Below are 17,467 nucleotides of genomic sequence, written 5' to 3' on the forward strand. Positions count from 1 at the left end.
CACGGTAAGCTCTGGTTTACCATATTTGACTCACAGGCTGGAAGTTATATGTTTAAATACAGTTTGCTTCTTTACTACAAAGAGCATTCTGCCTTACTATCTTATTGCAGGTTATGTCAACAGACAAAAAAGTGTGTTAATGTTACAGGTTCAAAAACGTTGAATCTTAACTTATTTTCCTTTTGCCACCACAGCTATCAGCCTACAATAAAGCCACAAGGAGTCGTAGACATTCTGCCAAGTGGAAACAAACAGCTAAGGTAAAGTTTTTTTTGTTGTTTTTTATTAATAATGTGTATAATTAACAGGCACAACTTTAAACGTAGAAGTAGAAGCTCTGACATTAGAAAGAAGGAATGTGATATGAATCCACACAAACAGAAATCTGTGTTTAAAGTCTGAAAACATTTTAAAATCTTGACCTTTTTTCAATTTGTTCTCCACAGCTAATAACAAGTTAACCAGCAAGGAGTTATGGACAGCGTACCGAGTGAAGACGAACAGATGTCGAGGAAAAGGTAAAGAATATTTATGTTGTTGCTTTCCAGACTAAAGAGTTCATTCACAGCAAAGCTTAAAATATGAGCACGGCCAGATAAGATAAAGTTATGTCTGGTGAAATGTCAAATGCTTTAAGGGTGTAAAGATTTATTTTCTGTGTATTATTTTTTAAATCTACTTTAACTGAGGTTAGTTCTAAAACAGATATCTACCTATGAATGCACGATTTAAGAAAGCTAATGAGTTATTTCAGCCAGGAAGACGGGAAGTCACATTTATCAAAGGGTGGTTAACCCTTGTGCCCTCCTCTGGCATTTTTGTACATTTTTCTCAACTTTTTTTTTTTTTCTTTTTTTTGGTGATCATTTTGGCTGTGTCAAAGCTTGTAGCAAGAATTTTTGTAAGAACTTTTCTTTCTAGTAAAATTTTTGAAATCCAATGTCTTTTACTCTCACATGTCTTTTATACTCTATTGATGCATTTTGCACCCGCTGGACACCTTCGTGGCAAAAATGCCTCATTGACTTCCATTGAAACCCCTTTTTTTAATCTCACTGCCATTACAGTATAAAACCATGTATTATCTAATTTCAGCATTTCATTTTGAGTAAAGTAGTGATATTTGACATTGTTACTGTATTCCACCAGATACAACCATTTTCCCATTGTAGGCCGAGGCATGAAAGTCTTGTATTTTTGGCAGTTATATTATGGAGCCATATATTATGAGCTGTGTGTGTGTGCGCGCGCGCATCTGTAAGCACACACTGATCATTTCAGGGATGGAAAAATGGCATCTTTTGAGGAATGTGTTTGATGTGTCTTTGAAGAGGTGCTTGAATAAAAACATGGCCTCCTGCCTTTGCTGTACTCAAAAACAAAGAAAAAACAGCTGTTACTGTGTTTATGCACCTGGCTGCTTTCACAGCCAAAGATAAACATGCAGCTTGGCTGTGGGGTCATTTCATTAGTGAGCAGAGAAGGAGAAAGACCTGCAGCCATTATCTGCCAGCGAGCTGCAGGACTCACCTGAAGAAGACACAAGCTTCGAGGGGGAGTCTGACACGGAGTGCTCACTGGAGTCCTCCACTTCTATGAGTGCCTCTGACCCGTCCTCTGAAAGTGGAGAAGACACTGAGGCTCCTGCCCATCCTAACAGTGAGTGCACAGTGAAGAATAGGCAAGTCTGGTCTCCACCTCATGCCTTGATGCTGCGCTACATTTAGGCACCCACCGGCATGATGCCAGGGCCCACGAGATATGCCATATCAAGAATCCACCATCTGGCATCCTCTTTTGGCCCTTTTCGTCATTGATTTTGCAAATGACAAAATGAGAAACAACCGACACCGCCATTGCCACTGCTGCCACCAGCTCGACCAGAAGGAGAGGTGTGTCCTGGTTGTGCACAGGCCTAAGAAAGAGGTCTTCTACCACCTGCACCAAGTGTAACAGGTGCATTTGTAGAGAGCACCAGGTCACATGCTGCAGGACCTGCTGGTCTGCTGCTGGAAATCACACACACACACACACACACACACACACACACACACCCTCTCTCAATCCATTTATCTGTTTATCTCAAACACACACACATACATCACATATTTCTATTTCTGTTTCAAATGTGTTTATATTTCATACGTTCTGTTGTGTTCTTATGTTATTGAAGTTTTCAAAGTTGCTGCAGTTTGCACAATAAATGTTCATATTGATGAATCAGATGTTGATTTAAAAAATACAACAACAAAAAAATCACTCTTGGGACCCCTGGTAGCCACATGGCTCCATAATATAACTGGCAAAAATACAAGACTTTCATGCCTCGGCCTACAATGGGAAAATGGTTGAATCTGGCAGAATACAGTAACAATGTCAAATATCACTACTTTTCTTCAAAATGAAATGCTGACATTAGATAATACATGGTTTTATACTGTAATGGCAGTGAGATTAAAAAATGTGGTTTCAATGGAAGGCCACGAAGGTGTCCAGAGGGAGTTAAAAATACCAATGCAATCAAATCAATTTTGCTGCAAATCTTTGACATATCCAAGACTCTAATCACGTTTTTAAGACACGTGAGCATTTTTATAATTAGATTGTGTAAATTTAATGATGTATTTTATGTCGTAGATCGTAATGTGTAAATATCTTGTGCCTGTGAAAACCACAGACCTTATTTCAGCAATAGACCCAAGAACCAATTAAAAAAACCCACAGACTTTGAGATGAGGGAACCGCAGTACAGAAATGCTAACTGATTTCTGGCTTTTTTCAAAATTAAAAAAGTGAATAGAATCAGTCCTGTACATTTCATGCGTGCATACATTTTGAACAGGAACATTGGTGGAATTCTGTCTGACCTGGAGTGTTTGATAACACATTGCAAGATCAAATATTTTTGAAATCTCCTCATATACATACCATCTCTTATTTTTTTCTTTTTGGATAGGCGATTCATTTTTTCCTGTTTTAATTAGTTTTGCGAACTTCATGAAGACAGATCAATGAGTCATTTAGTTTGTTTTCATATGTCAAACAGGACAAAGATTAATCTAGAGACAATGTTGTCTTGCCTTACAGAGAGGAACTACAGGAGGCCTTGTGCCGATACACCACAGATACCTTCACCTACATTAACACAGTGAGTGGATTCTGTGAGGGGATCTCTGCATGGAAGGATGCGAGGGAGAACGAGTTGAGCAAGCTGAGGGACATCAAAGACAGAGCTGACAAAGTTGACCTGAGCTTTAGCCGTGTTACCCAGTCAGAGAAGAAAGGTGAGGCTTTGAGGGAAGATATGAAGAACAATGAAACCCTAAAGTCTGTATACAGCAGCCGTGAAGAGCTGCTGACTGCTGTGCTTAAAGACACTCTGGGAGGTCTGAAGAAGCTCGACCACTTCCTGGAGGCAGTGGAGAAGCTGGCAGTCACCTCACTTCATGTGTTCATGGAGGAGAACCAGGTGTTACACCTGCCCAGAGGGATCAGTCTTAAACATGTTCAGGTTGTCATCGCTGCTGCACGACAAATCTGCCCTCTCCTCCTCGAGTTTAAAAGAGATGCAAGTGTCTTCTTCCTCCCCAAACTTCAGAATGTGGAAGTGCTGTCAGACCAACTGGACAAATACATAGAGACCACCCGGGCAATCTGTGAGAAGTTAGAGAAAAGGTATCTATTATTATTATTATTATTATTATTATTATTATTATTATTATTATTATTATTGTTGTTATTATTATTATTGTTATTATTATTATTACTACTACTACTACTACTACTGTTATTTGCATCCCTGGTCTTAAACTTTTTAAAAAATGAATCTGATATAACAGAAACACAAGGGAAATTATTAATTCAAAGCAAGTATATTTAATATTATTGAAGTAGAAAATGCCAATGTGCTGTACATACAAGATATTAAAACAATTGTTCCCTTTTTAGACTACACTTCCAGAGAACAACTACAAAAACTGTGGTAGACCTTGATGTGTATTTGTGTAAAAACGAAATACAAAGGATGCTTCATCACATTAAACAGCTTGATGAAATCAGGTGAGTATTACTCATTTCTATTTTTGGGGGGCAGAATATGACGTTCGTCAAGATATTGTATTGATGATGGGAGAGTCGGGCCGCTGCTTAAAGTCTTCTGCAGCACATCTCAAAGATTGTCAATTGGGTTTAGGTCTGGACTCTGTGGTGGCTGATCCATGTGTGAAAATTACGTCTCATGCTCCTTGAACCACTTGTTCACAATTTGAGCCCGATGAATCGTGACATCGTCATCTTGGAATGTGCCCGTGCCATCAGGGAAGAAAACATCCATTGATGGAAAAACCTGGTCATTCAGTAAAAGTGAAAGTTCTGCTTTCAAATGTGTCTTCAGCCTCTCTTGTGTTAAGGGGGCAGTGATATCATCGGCATGATCGGCTTCTATAAAACTGGCTTCTGTGAAATTGTCCAGTATATTCTGTACCTCGTTGTCCCCTATAGTATTGTAGATGGATCAGCCAGACTTTGTACTTCGATATATATGCTTTTGTATCGCATTATTTTATGTAAATGTATGTTTAAGTTTTGTACAGTGCAGTTGTGGTTGCCATATTGTTGTTGACTTTGTTATGTATATTTAATGGGGAATGTGGTCCCCTGTGTTTTATCCTGTACCAGCTGCACCCAGGAAAGCAGCAATACTGTGCACGGGGGTATCTTAAGTTTTTTGGACTCCTTCCCTTGTTTACCTGTTCTATCCTAAAGTTTAACTTACTCTAATTTCTTTCTAAAAGAGTTATAAAGTTTGTGACAATTTATGCTTTATTCATGGTACTCGGTGCTGTTTAATGATATAACACACAGGATATTGCATACTTAGTAATATTTCTCTTAGTTCCACCAACGCACATCTACAGTTAATACACATTATTTGTGGCTGAGTTTCTGAGTTCACACCATCCTGTGACTTCTGGCCTTGAAAGGACATTTACAGTTCTTCTTCTGTGTCCTCAAGGAGTGTTTGTAGAGCCTGTTGTATGACTCAGAGGAGGGTCCTGTAAAGGACCAGGCTGGGGAGAAGTTCATGAATTCATCTTTACCATGAAAGGGGTTTTGATCGCCCTTAACATTTTAGTGGGAATCACTGAATGCCATCTTTAATATTGACAGAAAGTTTGCTCAAATTACCTATTTTGTCATGATTCTGGTTTGGTGTCTGGGGTGTCCTGCTTTATTTTGTAGTTTTACCTTCATGTGTCATGTTTTGCTTTCATTTCCTCCCATTGTTTGATTTCCCACCCTTTGTCTGTGTCCACCTGTGTCTTGTCTGTAATCAGCTCTTGTGTGTGTATATAGTCTGCGTGCTCCCTCATGTCCTTGTCAGTTTGTCCTCCGTTCCCCTGTGTTCCCCCTGACATCCCGTTCCAGTGTCTTCCTATGTTACTCCATGGTATGTTCCTAGTTTTTTTACAGACAGCATACATCAACACATACAGTACACATACTTTGTAATCCAGGGCAGAAGAGATACTACTTCAGGGATACTAATAAGTTAAACATTGTTTTCCTTAAAGCCATACCAATATGTAGTATGATGTTGGTTGGTCAAATAAATAACTGAGGGGGCTTGCTCATACGCCTTTTCATATTCCATATAATTTAATAAATTGTTGATATAAAGAGTTTTGATTTGTGGATAATTTTGTCTTTCTTCTTCATCAGGATGGACCAGCACTTCAGACTGGTGTTCTTGTTCCAGGATGTTTCATGTTCTGGCTTCATCGATGAGTTCAAAGAGCGACAACCCAGGATGCTGCAGTTTCTAACAGACCTGGAGGGGAGTGCTGTTCAACTAGACAGGATGAACAAGGGGGCAAAGATCTCCAGTGTTGCAGGCAGCTCAGTAGGAGCAGTTGGAGGTGTGCTTTCTATTATTGGTTTGGCATTAATTCCTGTAACAGCAGGAGTGTCTCTAGGTCTGACAATAGGTGGGACAGCGCTGGGAATAGGCAGCGGAGTCAACAGTGCTGTCACCACCGCCACAGAGATTGGAGTAAACCGCACACAACAAAAGAAAGCCAGTGAAGTCTTCGAGAGCTTCATGGAGGACGTGCAGAGTGTCCAGGAGTGTCTGGAAGAGGTCATGGGTCAAATAGGCTCCAACTTAGAGGCAAGTGACATAGAATTGGTTGTTGGAGTAGGCAAGGTGCTCGGTAAAGTTGGTACTGTTGGAAAAGGTATTGATTCGCTTGTTGACGCTGTCTCTGCTGTGAAAGAAGTCAAAGCATTACGCAAGGTGGCCTCGGATATCCCAGATATCGGTCAGGCAGCAGTCAAAGGGCCTCTTGCTCTTACTAAGTCAGCCAGAGCAGGTTTCATTGCACTCAATGCTCTTTTCTTTGGCTTGGATGTCTTCTTCATCTGTAAGGACAGCTACGGTCTGTGCAAAGGCAGCGAGACTGAAGTCTCTAAGTTCATCAGAGCCAGAGCTGCACTTTGGAGCTCAGAGATGGACTCATGGAAGAAGATACATGACTCCCTGTGCAAAGGTCAGAAGACATCAGAGGAACACCGAGCCGTCCTGGATGAGCCATTTTATCCAGAGAGGGCGATCAAGAAGAATGAAGACAAAAACGAATGCTATGATGATGTGAGACGATAAAAAAAAAAACGCGGAAAAAAACAAACGTGCACGTATTGTGTAGTGCAGTAGTGCTCAGTGAGAGTCCTGTATTTGTGGCAACACTCAATGTGCCTTTTTGCTAATCTATGAACAGTGTTTAGTTACAGAAATCCCAGATCATCCTCAATCATTCAAGCATATATCTTTTGAAAAAAACTTTATTAGCTTTGATTCTTATGAAGTAAACAATTTCACTGTCATTTTTTAAATGATTAAAGCTCTGGTCTACGATCTGAGAAAGGTTTGAAAAAAGCATCCACCCCCCACACACCCCTCCCCTCTGTGCTCCTTAACCCCTCCCCTCCGAGCTCGTATCGCTCTCCCCTCGGAGTCCCGCGACACACCCCCTCCGGCTACAAGCTTTTTTTTCTCTCTTCAACGAACTTTATGCCTCCCGCAACAAGGTTTTGTTTTTGTTTTTTTCCTCTTCAACGAACTTTATACGTCCCGCAACAAGCACCAAGAGCAACAAGCCGGCAGAAACCAAATACAGCCCAGCTTTGCATGCGGAGTAACGATGTCGGATTCACAGATAAAGTTATTACAATGCACGTTGAAGCTCACGTAAATCTTGTAAGTCATTACAATGTCCACAGCCAAGCTAGCGTAACGTCATTAGCATGCTACAGCTACGTTACCTTACAGCTACGTAATAAGTTACAACAGCTAAGTTAGCCACTTCTAAAAGTTATTGAGGGCCAAGAGACTAACAGATGCTGCCGCCAGCTTTCATCACAACGATCGCTTCCACATTGTGGCTGAAAAACAAACCCGTGTGAGTGTCGGAGCAACTGTGTGTGTCCCTGTTGCTGTCTGAGTAGCACCAGACCGCAGCTAGGACACTCACAGCTGCTCCGAGACTCACACAGACCGCGACACAAACGTGTCCGTAAACCGTAATCTCTTGTTTATGACAGATAAGACACACAAATACACACATCGTAACGCGTTTATGATAATCCATCATATTGATTTAGCAAAGGCTTCGTTGAAAACAAACGGACAAGACCGGGAGGAGGGTTAGCATAACAGTTGAGTAGTGACCGGGCGAGAGGTTGTTATGGAGGAATAAATCCGGACAAATAAGATAAAAATCCGGAAATAAATCCGAAACCCCTCCGCTTCACGTTGGGGTTTCATCCATCCCTTCATTCATCTTACTTGCTGCTTCATTTAGCTGCCACGAGCAAATAAATAGGCTGATTTGGTGTAAACATGTTAGCAATGTTAGCTTGTTGTTAGCTTACAATGCTAGCATAGAGGCTAATGTCTCCGTCGAACAAGTAAACAAGTGTTGACAACACTGCAGAGACAGACACCGTCTAATAACACAGAAACAAACTAACGGCAGCTTCACAGTCATCAGCAGCATCGGCATGAAAGTTATCTGTGTCACAACATCCACAATAGAGACGAAGGTTACCTGCTCAACAGAAACGCCGCTGTATCAGCACCGGGTCCATATCTTCACGGACCTTTCGCCACCGTTCAAACCATGACCCGATGTTTATTCGGTTTGAGCCCTCTTTGTTTCTCATCTCGCTTTGTGTCTTTTCAGTGACAGACTTTCTCTCTTTGACTCTTTGTCGGTGGGGCGAGCAGAGGCAGCTGAACTGCTCAGGGCAAAACAAACCTCTTGTCCGCTTGTAGTTTCAAATGCGGAAGTGGGTCGGGACCAGACGTGAGCAGGAGCAGGAGAGTGAGCGAGGATTGGATCGGAAAATTGATCCAATAGGAGCCATCCGGGCCGGATGGTTCCTATTGGTCAATTTCTTTTCAGTTTTACAGACACTAGAGAGAATGGATTTTTTTGGTTCCTTTTACTCTCCACATTGTGTAGGTGGTACTATTGGGTCATAACCACCATCTAAATGATGTTAATAATAATAACAAATCTTTCAAATCGTAGACCATAGCTTTAAATGGCCATCATGTCTGTTTATATAATGTAACTTTTGCCGCAATTAAGATTACTTTAGTATGTGCACATGTCATTTAGTATTAAATGCTTCAGCTGATAAACATTGTACGTGAAAATAAATATTAATATGTTTGCTGTTGAGCTTAGAGGTGCCATTTGTAGCCACTTGCTGTAAATAATGTGATTACTGATCTGAAGATATACACGCCCACGCTGCTTTCACCATCAGACACTGAAGTAAGTTCATACCAGCAATTGGGTTGAATGTTCATTTTTTGTTTTACATAACTATAAATTATATCTTTGAAATGTTCTATTGTTGCAGTGCTTTAAATGTATAATGTAATCTTTCCTCACTGTCTGTACCACCCATTTAAACATGTACCTTACTCTCTTCTGTATCGCTGTCTAGATGAAAAAGATGTATTGACATGATTAAATCAAAATATGTTTAAACTCTGAGCAAACACATTAGCATTTAATTTAATAAACAGACTTCTAAAGTAACAAAATGTCTTGCGTTTGTGATTCTGTTTTGTTTTAAGGCCTCTATCTTTAAATGAGGAGCTTCATACATTAAGAGGATAATAGTGACCTTCATACACGATCATTAAATAGTGCTGACCTCATTCCTGAATACTGGAGCTGAATATGTAGGATCCAATCAACCACGATCAAGCTTTATTGTCATTATACAACACAGGATTGAACAACAAAATGCAGTCATAGCCCTCTATGCAAAGAGAAATGGTGTAAATAATTTCTGTCCTCCATGGGATTATTATCTTAAAGTATTCAGACAGGGGAAAAGAGATCCAAACAAGAACTTCTCTGGTCAGTCTTTGGTTATTCTGAGAGATTTTGTAGTCATCGACAAGCAGTAATGTTGGCAGCTAAAAGTATACAGCGCTTATAAAAAAAAGTATTCACTCCCTTGGATGTTTTCTCCTTTTATTGCTTTTATAAGTGGAATCATGGTCAATAAACACAAAAAAGTTGTTCATTAGCCTCCAAACTACCTGACCAAACTACATGACAAAAATGAAGCTTGAACGTACGCACTTTAAATTCAGACTGAGGATAAAAAAGGGAAAACTTCCTTCAGCAGATGTGAGTGAAAGCAGCCTTCTGGAGTCAATCTCTCCACATGCGTCATTCTGCTCAGTGACGCTCAAACATTCAAGTGAAGGAACAATGAGGAGTTTCTATTAGGGGGTTTCAGAGACTGGATCAGCTGGAACACTGCAGCCTTAGGCCCAATATTTCCTGTGATAGCAAACATTTCCTGAAATAGGCTGTAAAAGTCCCCTTACACTTATGAGACCGTGTGCTTTTAGGATCAGCTCCTCATCTCCTCCCTTTAGTAAAAAATGTCCAAACTAGAAAGGCACGCAGAGCGTTTACCTCAACCAAGGCCTGTCATCATCAAGATCCATTTATTATTCCCTGAGAAATTACCTTCCGGGTGGTGGATGGTGCTCAGTGGCAATGGTTAGTATATTTATCACATGTCCACACACCTTGTTAGAGCGATGGATGTGGTGGTTTGGCTCCTGACTAGTCGGCAATGCAATGCAAGGCAATTTCTTCATTTCCAGCAATGGTCATTTCAGCTGTCATCATCCATTTTCTAGGTATGATTATTTTCTTTGGACCCTCTCCACTGCAATGCACTCGCCCCAATCACTATTTTATAGGTCTATAGGCATATAATATGTATAACATTAGATGTCTTATTGTCAACCATAATCAAATCAGTTACGTGATCCCTGGTTTACATATGATCAGGCATTTCGTGTGAGCTTCCTATAAGACAGTGTGACAGCCCCTGATATTGGTTGAGTGTTTGTGCAGGTTGGTCATTTTAGAAAGAGCAAAAAAAGGTGTATTTTTACAGCTGTTATTCCAGAAGCAAACATCTGCTTTACAGCCGATTCCTTCTCACATGAAAAAATCATGCTGATACCAACAATAAATAAATGCCTTTCTTAGTCCGTTTTTACTTTCATTTTTATGTTTCCCTAAACACGTCCAAAAATTTCCATGAACCCTGCACTGATTTCACTTTTATTGCAGTGTGGTCTTATAAAAACAATCCAACTGGTCAAAAAGCAGGAAATGCAGGAAGGGGAAACAGGAGGAAGACTGCTGTGTGACAAGATAAGCTCTGTTTTCACACATTTCACTCACAGGCTTGAAGCTGTATGTTTAAATACAGTTTGCTTCTTTAACACAAAGAGCATTCTGCCTTACTATCTTATTGTAGGTTATGTCAACAGAAAAAAAAAGTGTGTTAATGTTACAGGTTCAAAAACGTTGAATCTTGACTTATTTGCCTTTTGCCACCACAGCTATCAGCCTACAATAAAGCCACAAGGAGTCGTAGACATTCTGCCAAGTGGAAACAAACAGCTAAGGTAAAGTTTTTTTAGTTGTTTTTTTATCAATAATGTGTATAATTAACAGGCACAACTTTAAACTGTAGAAGTAGAAGCTCTGACATTAGAAAGAAGGAATGTGATATGAATCCATGATGTAAACAGTCACATCATCTCTCCTATCTGTTTTATCTGAGTGTTTCCCCAATGTATCATATAAGGACAGGACCAAGTCAGGGGAAACATAAAAATACTGGAAAGTTCTCCACAAAAGGGTGCTCACTTAATGCTACAAACAGACATCTGTGTTTAAAGTCTGAAAACATTTTAAAATCTTGACCTTTTTTTCTTTTTCCACAGCTAATAACAAGGAAACCAGCAAGGAGTTTTGGACAGCGCACCAAGTGAAGACAAACAGATGTCGAGTATAAGGTAAACAATATTTATGTTGTTGCTTTCCAGACTAAAGAGTTCATTCACAGCAAAGCCTAAATATTTTGAGTCACTGTCCACCAACACTGTTCAGCCATATTGAAATGTATGTCTTGTGTCTGCCCCAAATACCAACGCTTGAAGTAAATGCAAGTAGTCAACTTGTGAGACATAGACTACTCTGACAACTGACAATTTTCTGTCTTAAAACAATACGTGCTTTCACAATAAAGCTGATCTAGGCCAAGCTTCAGCAGCAGATTAAATCAAGTGGATACCTTTGAAATGTAGTCTTTTTCATGTGAGACTTTCTTAAAAAGGCTGTAACTTACTGATTTCTTAGACAGTTTAAAACTCTTATTAGCAGAAGCTACATTTTGGGAAGTACTGTTGTATGGAATGAGGAATGTGGATCTTTCTGCCATTTCTCACATTGAAGGTGCATTTGGAGGGAATGAGCAGTATGTACAGGATGAATAACTACAGCAAGTAAACAGTCATTATAAAAAAAAGTGGAAGTGCATTGTATTCAACAAGGAAGTTCAACAACTTCCCTATCTCATAATTACAATAAAAATCTCTTAACTACATGATTACAGGTGTTACACTATAAACCCACAGATTCTGTGACCTAATTAGGATTTTCAGTGTAGGAATGAGATATTTTTGTACGCTAACCCAGAAGGGTTCAATAAATAATTTCATGCTTGAAAGTCAGTATCTTGATTTTATTAATGCATTCAGAATGCTAATGAAGTAAGTGGATCATGTACATTTCATGTATCTGTGGTGCCTGAACTACAGGATCCTTTCAGTGTGAAGCGCTAGCCTTTCGCTGGACTTTCTTTAATAGTTATTTGAAATTATGCATAGGTGTTTTCAGTGAAAGTTATAAAAACTCACTGTGCAGAACATGCTCAGAGCCAAACATTTGACAGACACAGTTGAGACATTTATTGGAGCATTTGGCCACTTCTGCTTGGTTCACTATATTACATTAAAGGTGTGGATGATACACTTTGTCAATGTTGTGCTTGTTTTCTGCTGCCCCCAAGAGGCCAAAAAAAAATCTGTTATTGAAGTTCAAATTTGCATGTAGTGGTAAAGCTCCATGTGGCGAAGGGTTCACGGTACACCTTCACACCAGAAACTATATTTTGGGCAGGATCACGGCTTCTGCCTACTGCCTTTAAAAGATTGCAAGATCAAACGTAATTCAAATTTTTGAGTAATTCCTCCTTCATCCAACATCTTTTCAATTGTTTTTGGATATGTATATATATATATATATATATATATATATATATACACTTATACACTGTATATATATGTGTGTGTGTGTGTGTGTGTATACATACACACAAACACGTACACACATACACACATACATACATACATTCAAAATGAATTTGAAAAATGATGTTTTGTGTTTTTTACAGAAAACTACAGGTGGCTTTGTGCCGCTACGCCACAGATACCCTCACCTACATTAACACAGTGAGAGGATTCTGTCAGGGGATCTCCTCATGGATGGATGCAAGGGAGAAAGAGTTGATGCACATGAGGGACATCAAAGACAGAGCTGACAAAGTTCACCTGAGCTTTAGTCATGTTACCCAGTCAGAGAGCAAAGGTAAGGCTCTGGGGGAATATATTAAGAACAAGGTAACATCTGCAGACAGCAGGCGCGCAGAGCTGCAGAAAGAGCTGGCTGCTGTGTTGAAGTTCACTCTGGGAGGTCTGAAGAAACTCGACCACTTCCTGGAGGCAGTGGAGAAGCTGGCGGTCACCTCATTTCATGTGTTCATGGAGGAGAACCAGGTGTTACACCTGCCCAGAGGGATCAGTCTTGAACATGTTCAGGTTGTCATTGCTGCTGCACGACAAATCTGCCCTCTCCTCCTCACGTTTAAAAGAGATGCAAGTGTCTTCTTCCTCCCCAAACTTCAGAATGTGGAAGTGCTGTCATACCAACTGGACAAATACACAGAAACCACCCGGATAATCTGTGAGATGTTGGAGAAAAGGTATCTCTTATTATTATTTTCATTTGTACACCATGTTCTTTAGCTTTTAAATGTGAATCTGAAAAAAATATTACTTAGAAACAGAAACACCAGGGAATTTATTATTTTAAAAAAATATATATATTTTTAGTCAGCGTCTCCTGATAAAGACGACAACAACTCTGGCAGACCTCGGTGTAAATTTGTCTGAAGATGAAGCACAAAGAATTCTTCGTCACATTAATCAGCAAGTTGAACTGGGGTAAGTATTTCCTCTGCAAGGTTTGTTTGGGGCCAAAATCATACAAGATACTAAAATCAATTGTTCCCTTTTCAGACTACTATTTCAGAGAGCGACCACAAAAACTGTTGTGGACCTTGATGTGGATTTGTCTGAAGATGAAATACAAAGGATGCTTTGTCACATTAATCAGCTTGATGAAATCAGGTAAGTATTATACAAGTATAAGTATTATCCATGTATATTTTTTGGGGGGGGGCAGTAGTAGTATTACATTACATGTATTACATTATATATATATATATATATATATATATATATGCTTAATGAGTCCACTTAATAATACTTACAATCTTGTTTCCTTGGTGATTATCAAGGGAGTCTAACAAATACATGTATATTAAAGATTTATTCAATGCAGGGTTTCTTCAGTCCTGACCTTGTTGTGTCAGAAAGCAGCATTAAAGTTCTGCTTTCAAAGGCGTCTTCAGCATCCATTGTGAAAGGGGGCTATGGTGTCATCGGCATGACACTTCTCCCTGCAGTGGAATTGTACTGTATGTATTCTGTACCTGATTGTCCCTGTAGTACTGTAAATGGATCAGTCAGACTTTGTACTTTATATATAATTTTCTCATTATTTTATGTAAATGTATGTTATAGTTTTGTACAGTGCAATTGTGGTTGTCATTGCCTATTGTTGAGTATCTTATAAATGTTTAATGGGGAATCTGACTTTAGTGGATTATCTGCTAATCTGCACCTGATTAATCAAAGAAACACTTAATAGGGAGTTTTGGGTTAAATTTGGCTATCAATAATAATTAATGATTATCAGGGATAATTATTGATTATGATAAATAATAAGATCCGATTCACATTAGATCACCTCAGGGAACCACCCTTGAAGAAGGGAAAAGATAGCCAATTCACCAAATCAGTCTCATAAAAGATACTAAACTGTCAGTGTGGGAGCTGAAGCTCATCCATAGTGTTAACTTGACTCGTGTACATTCGCTTGAGCAGGAAAAAACTTCCACAGGACTCCGATGTAAAAAGATAAAACAAAATATATTTATTCCAAGGTTTTGTGGTGTCTTATTACACGAGTGATCCAAATTAAGCCTTTCTAATCAGCAAAGGTACTACGGTAAGAAAACTGTGTGGCTCGGTCCTCAATTGAGCCTCAACTGCACTAAACACCTCTGTGCACTCAAGACACCTACTCTCTTAAAGTGACAGTAACATAAGATGACTCTCCTAACAGAAACCTTAAAAATACTGTTTTCCTACCAAAAACATAATTCTTACCAAACATGAATTAAATCAAATGAATTTAGGTGACCTTTTACATATTTATAATTAACTTATTATTCAATTAAATCAATTATTTATTTCCATTCACGTGAACTTTTAAACACAATCCAAACTGCACTTATTTATTTAACTGAAACATATACAACACAATTTGGCTCCCACAGTCAGTTTGTAACTCTGATTAATGACTAACTTTGTGGATATTTTTTTTTTGTCTTTCCTCTTCATCAGGATGGACCAGAACTTCAGACTGGTGTTCTTGTTCCAGGATGTTTCATGTTCTGACTTCATCGATGAGTACAAAGAGCGACAACCCAGGATAATGCAGTTTCTAACAGACCTGGAGGGGAGTGCTGTTCAGCTAGACAAGATGAATAAGGGGGCAAAGATCTCCAGTGTTGCAGGCAGTTCAGTTGGCGCAGTTGGAGGTGTGCTTTCTATTGTTGGTTTGGCATTAATTCCTGTAACAGCAGGAGTGTCTCTAGGTCTGACAATAGGTGGGGTAGCGCTAGGAATAACCAGCGGAGTCAACAGTGCTGTCACCACCGCCACAGAGATTGGAGTAAACCGTACACAACAAAAGAAAGCCAGTGAAGTCTTCGAGAGCTTCATGGAGGACGTGCAGAGTGTCCAGGATTGTCTGGAGGAGGTCATGGGTCAAATATGCTCCAACTTAGAGGCAAGTGGGATAGAATTGGTTGTTGTAGGCAAGGTGCTCGGTAAAGTTGGTGCTGTTGGAAAAGGTATTAATTCGCTTGTTGACGCTGTCTCTGCTGTGAAGTTGTTGAACAGTGAGGAGGTGATTGTAAGTGCTGGCAGAGTGGTGGCGCAGGAAGGCAAAGCATTACGCAACGTGCCCAGAGTGGCCTCGGATATCCCAGATATCGGTCAGGCAGCAGTCAAAGGGCCTCTTGCTCTTACTAAGTCAGCCAGAGCAGGTTTCATTGCACTCAATGCTCTTTTCCTTGGCTTGGATGTCTTCTTCATCTGTAAGGACAGCTACGGTCTGTCCAAAGGCAGCGAGACTGAAGTCTCACAGTTCATCAGAGCCAGAGCTGCACTTTGGAGCTCAGAGATGGACTCATGGAAGAAGATACATGACTCCCTGTGCAAAGGTCAGAAGACATCAGAGGAACACCGAGCCGTCCTGGACGAGCTATTTTATCCGAGGAGGCAGATAGAGAGCAGAGAAAGAAAATGAAATATTCATCTGATCAAGTGGATGAAAATGAAATAACAGTCAGTGTGTATCATTGATCATCAGAATCACATATGAGTCATTTAAGTCTATCTTTGAGGGATTCTTAATCAGCTGTATTTCTTATGACAAACATGATTTATCGTGTCTCTGTATATTAACTATCACATGGTCAGTATGAGTGTTGTCACTATGAAGCTTGTCTCAAAACATAATGCTTACATATGATTCAGAAACAGATTCTTTACTGAGTAAATGAACATATTTTATTATAAAGCTGCATTGTGTTGCATTTTGTAATTATTCAATATATCTTTGACTATATAAAAACATTTTCAGAGTTTTTAGTTTTTCTTAATTTTCTGTATTAGACACAGAGAAGCAAATGTATATTAGTACTTAGATGGTTGTTGATTTGTTTCAAACAATGTAGAATTGTGTTTTCCAAAGCTGTAGTGTCATTAGAGGTACCTGCTTTACCTTCATCTTTGCAAAGTCTCATTTTTGTAATGTTTTATTTTTGCAATGCAACTGTATCACTGTTTTCTCTAACTTTACAACCTGCATATTTCACTTCTTCTTTTCTCCTGTCGATTGATATTCTTGCAAGGAAAGAGTGGTATTCATTTATGTTTAAAACCATTTGATTTCATTTATATAGTATCAAAAAGAATAAGAGTGAAAAAAAAATGTTGTACTAATCTTTACAGTCAATAAAGAGGATTATTCCATCTCGTATAAAATGTGGTTCATCAATTTAGGAAAACAAAGTTCTCAGACAAAGAGAAGATTTTTATCACATCAACACAAAAACAGCTGATGTCTACAAGCCCGTATGTATTTTACACCATAATATGACTGATAAACATGGATATAAACACAAAGATCTGTTTCCTGGAGCAAATTCTGTGTTATCAGGAAGTTAATGATTCTTGTGAATCTTTGAACAAAAGTTTATTGTGCGAACAAAGCTAAAATGAGGTCCATCCAATAGCTATGGAGACATTTCACAAAAAAATAACATACATGAAACTCATGGTGGTGCTACAGAAGAGTTAGATGATTGCCAAACAGTAAGATTTATCATCTGGGTACCGTGATAAAATGGTGTGCCAATCCATCAAGTAGACACTGAGATATTTCTCTGAGGATCATGAACAAAATTTCATGCAGCTAACACAGCTCAACTTCACTCTTGTTGGCAGTGCATACCCAGCTGGCAGTATTTCAGATATAGACCTGTAAAGGAATAAGCCAACAATCATTAACATACAAAAGTCCAGAGTCCAGCC

The 17,467-nt window shown here is 39.3% G+C and overlaps 2 protein-coding genes and 1 long non-coding RNA gene across 4 annotated transcripts; all 3 read left to right on the forward strand.

Annotated features, from left to right (window-relative positions):
• The first annotated feature begins 227 nt into the window (after positions 1 to 227).
• LOC311267805 lies at positions 228 to 3,221 on the forward strand. The gene is made up of 3 exons (XR_014623876.1): positions 228 to 260; positions 447 to 518; positions 3,088 to 3,221. It is a non-coding gene; the product is annotated as an uncharacterized lncRNA (long non-coding RNA).
• Position 3,222: 1 nt separating this feature from the next.
• Positions 3,223 to 6,661, forward strand: LOC311268515 (uncharacterized protein; the record flags this gene model as incomplete). Its single annotated transcript, XM_084372193.1, has 3 exons — positions 3,223 to 3,675; positions 3,949 to 4,059; positions 5,722 to 6,661. The coding sequence occupies exons 1-3, from the start codon at positions 3,305 to 3,307 to the stop codon at positions 6,659 to 6,661; spliced, it is 1,422 nt and encodes a 473-aa protein (XP_084228319.1). The 5' UTR covers positions 3,223 to 3,304.
• Positions 6,662 to 10,740: 4,079 nt separating this feature from the next.
• Positions 10,741 to 16,906, forward strand: LOC311267604 (uncharacterized protein). Of its 2 annotated transcripts, XM_084370759.1 has the most exons (7): positions 10,741 to 10,805; positions 10,955 to 11,020; positions 11,342 to 11,413; positions 12,853 to 13,440; positions 13,571 to 13,681; positions 13,757 to 13,867; positions 15,209 to 16,906. In XM_084370759.1, exons 3-7 carry the CDS (start codon positions 11,400 to 11,402, stop codon positions 16,176 to 16,178), a joined length of 1,794 nt encoding a protein of 597 aa, XP_084226885.1. In that variant the 5' UTR covers positions 10,741 to 10,805; positions 10,955 to 11,020; positions 11,342 to 11,399; the 3' UTR covers positions 16,179 to 16,906. The 2 variants fall into 2 exon arrangements, with proteins under 2 accessions (XP_084226885.1, XP_084226884.1); XM_084370758.1 differs by having other exon boundaries at positions 10,791 to 11,020.
• Positions 16,907 to 17,467: the final 561 nt, after the last annotated feature.

The sequence above is a fragment of the Pagrus pagrus genome (genome assembly GCF_965226575.1).
Source record: "Pagrus pagrus genome assembly, chromosome: 13".
In the NCBI taxonomy this organism is placed as follows: domain Eukaryota; kingdom Metazoa; phylum Chordata; class Actinopteri; order Spariformes; family Sparidae; genus Pagrus; species Pagrus pagrus.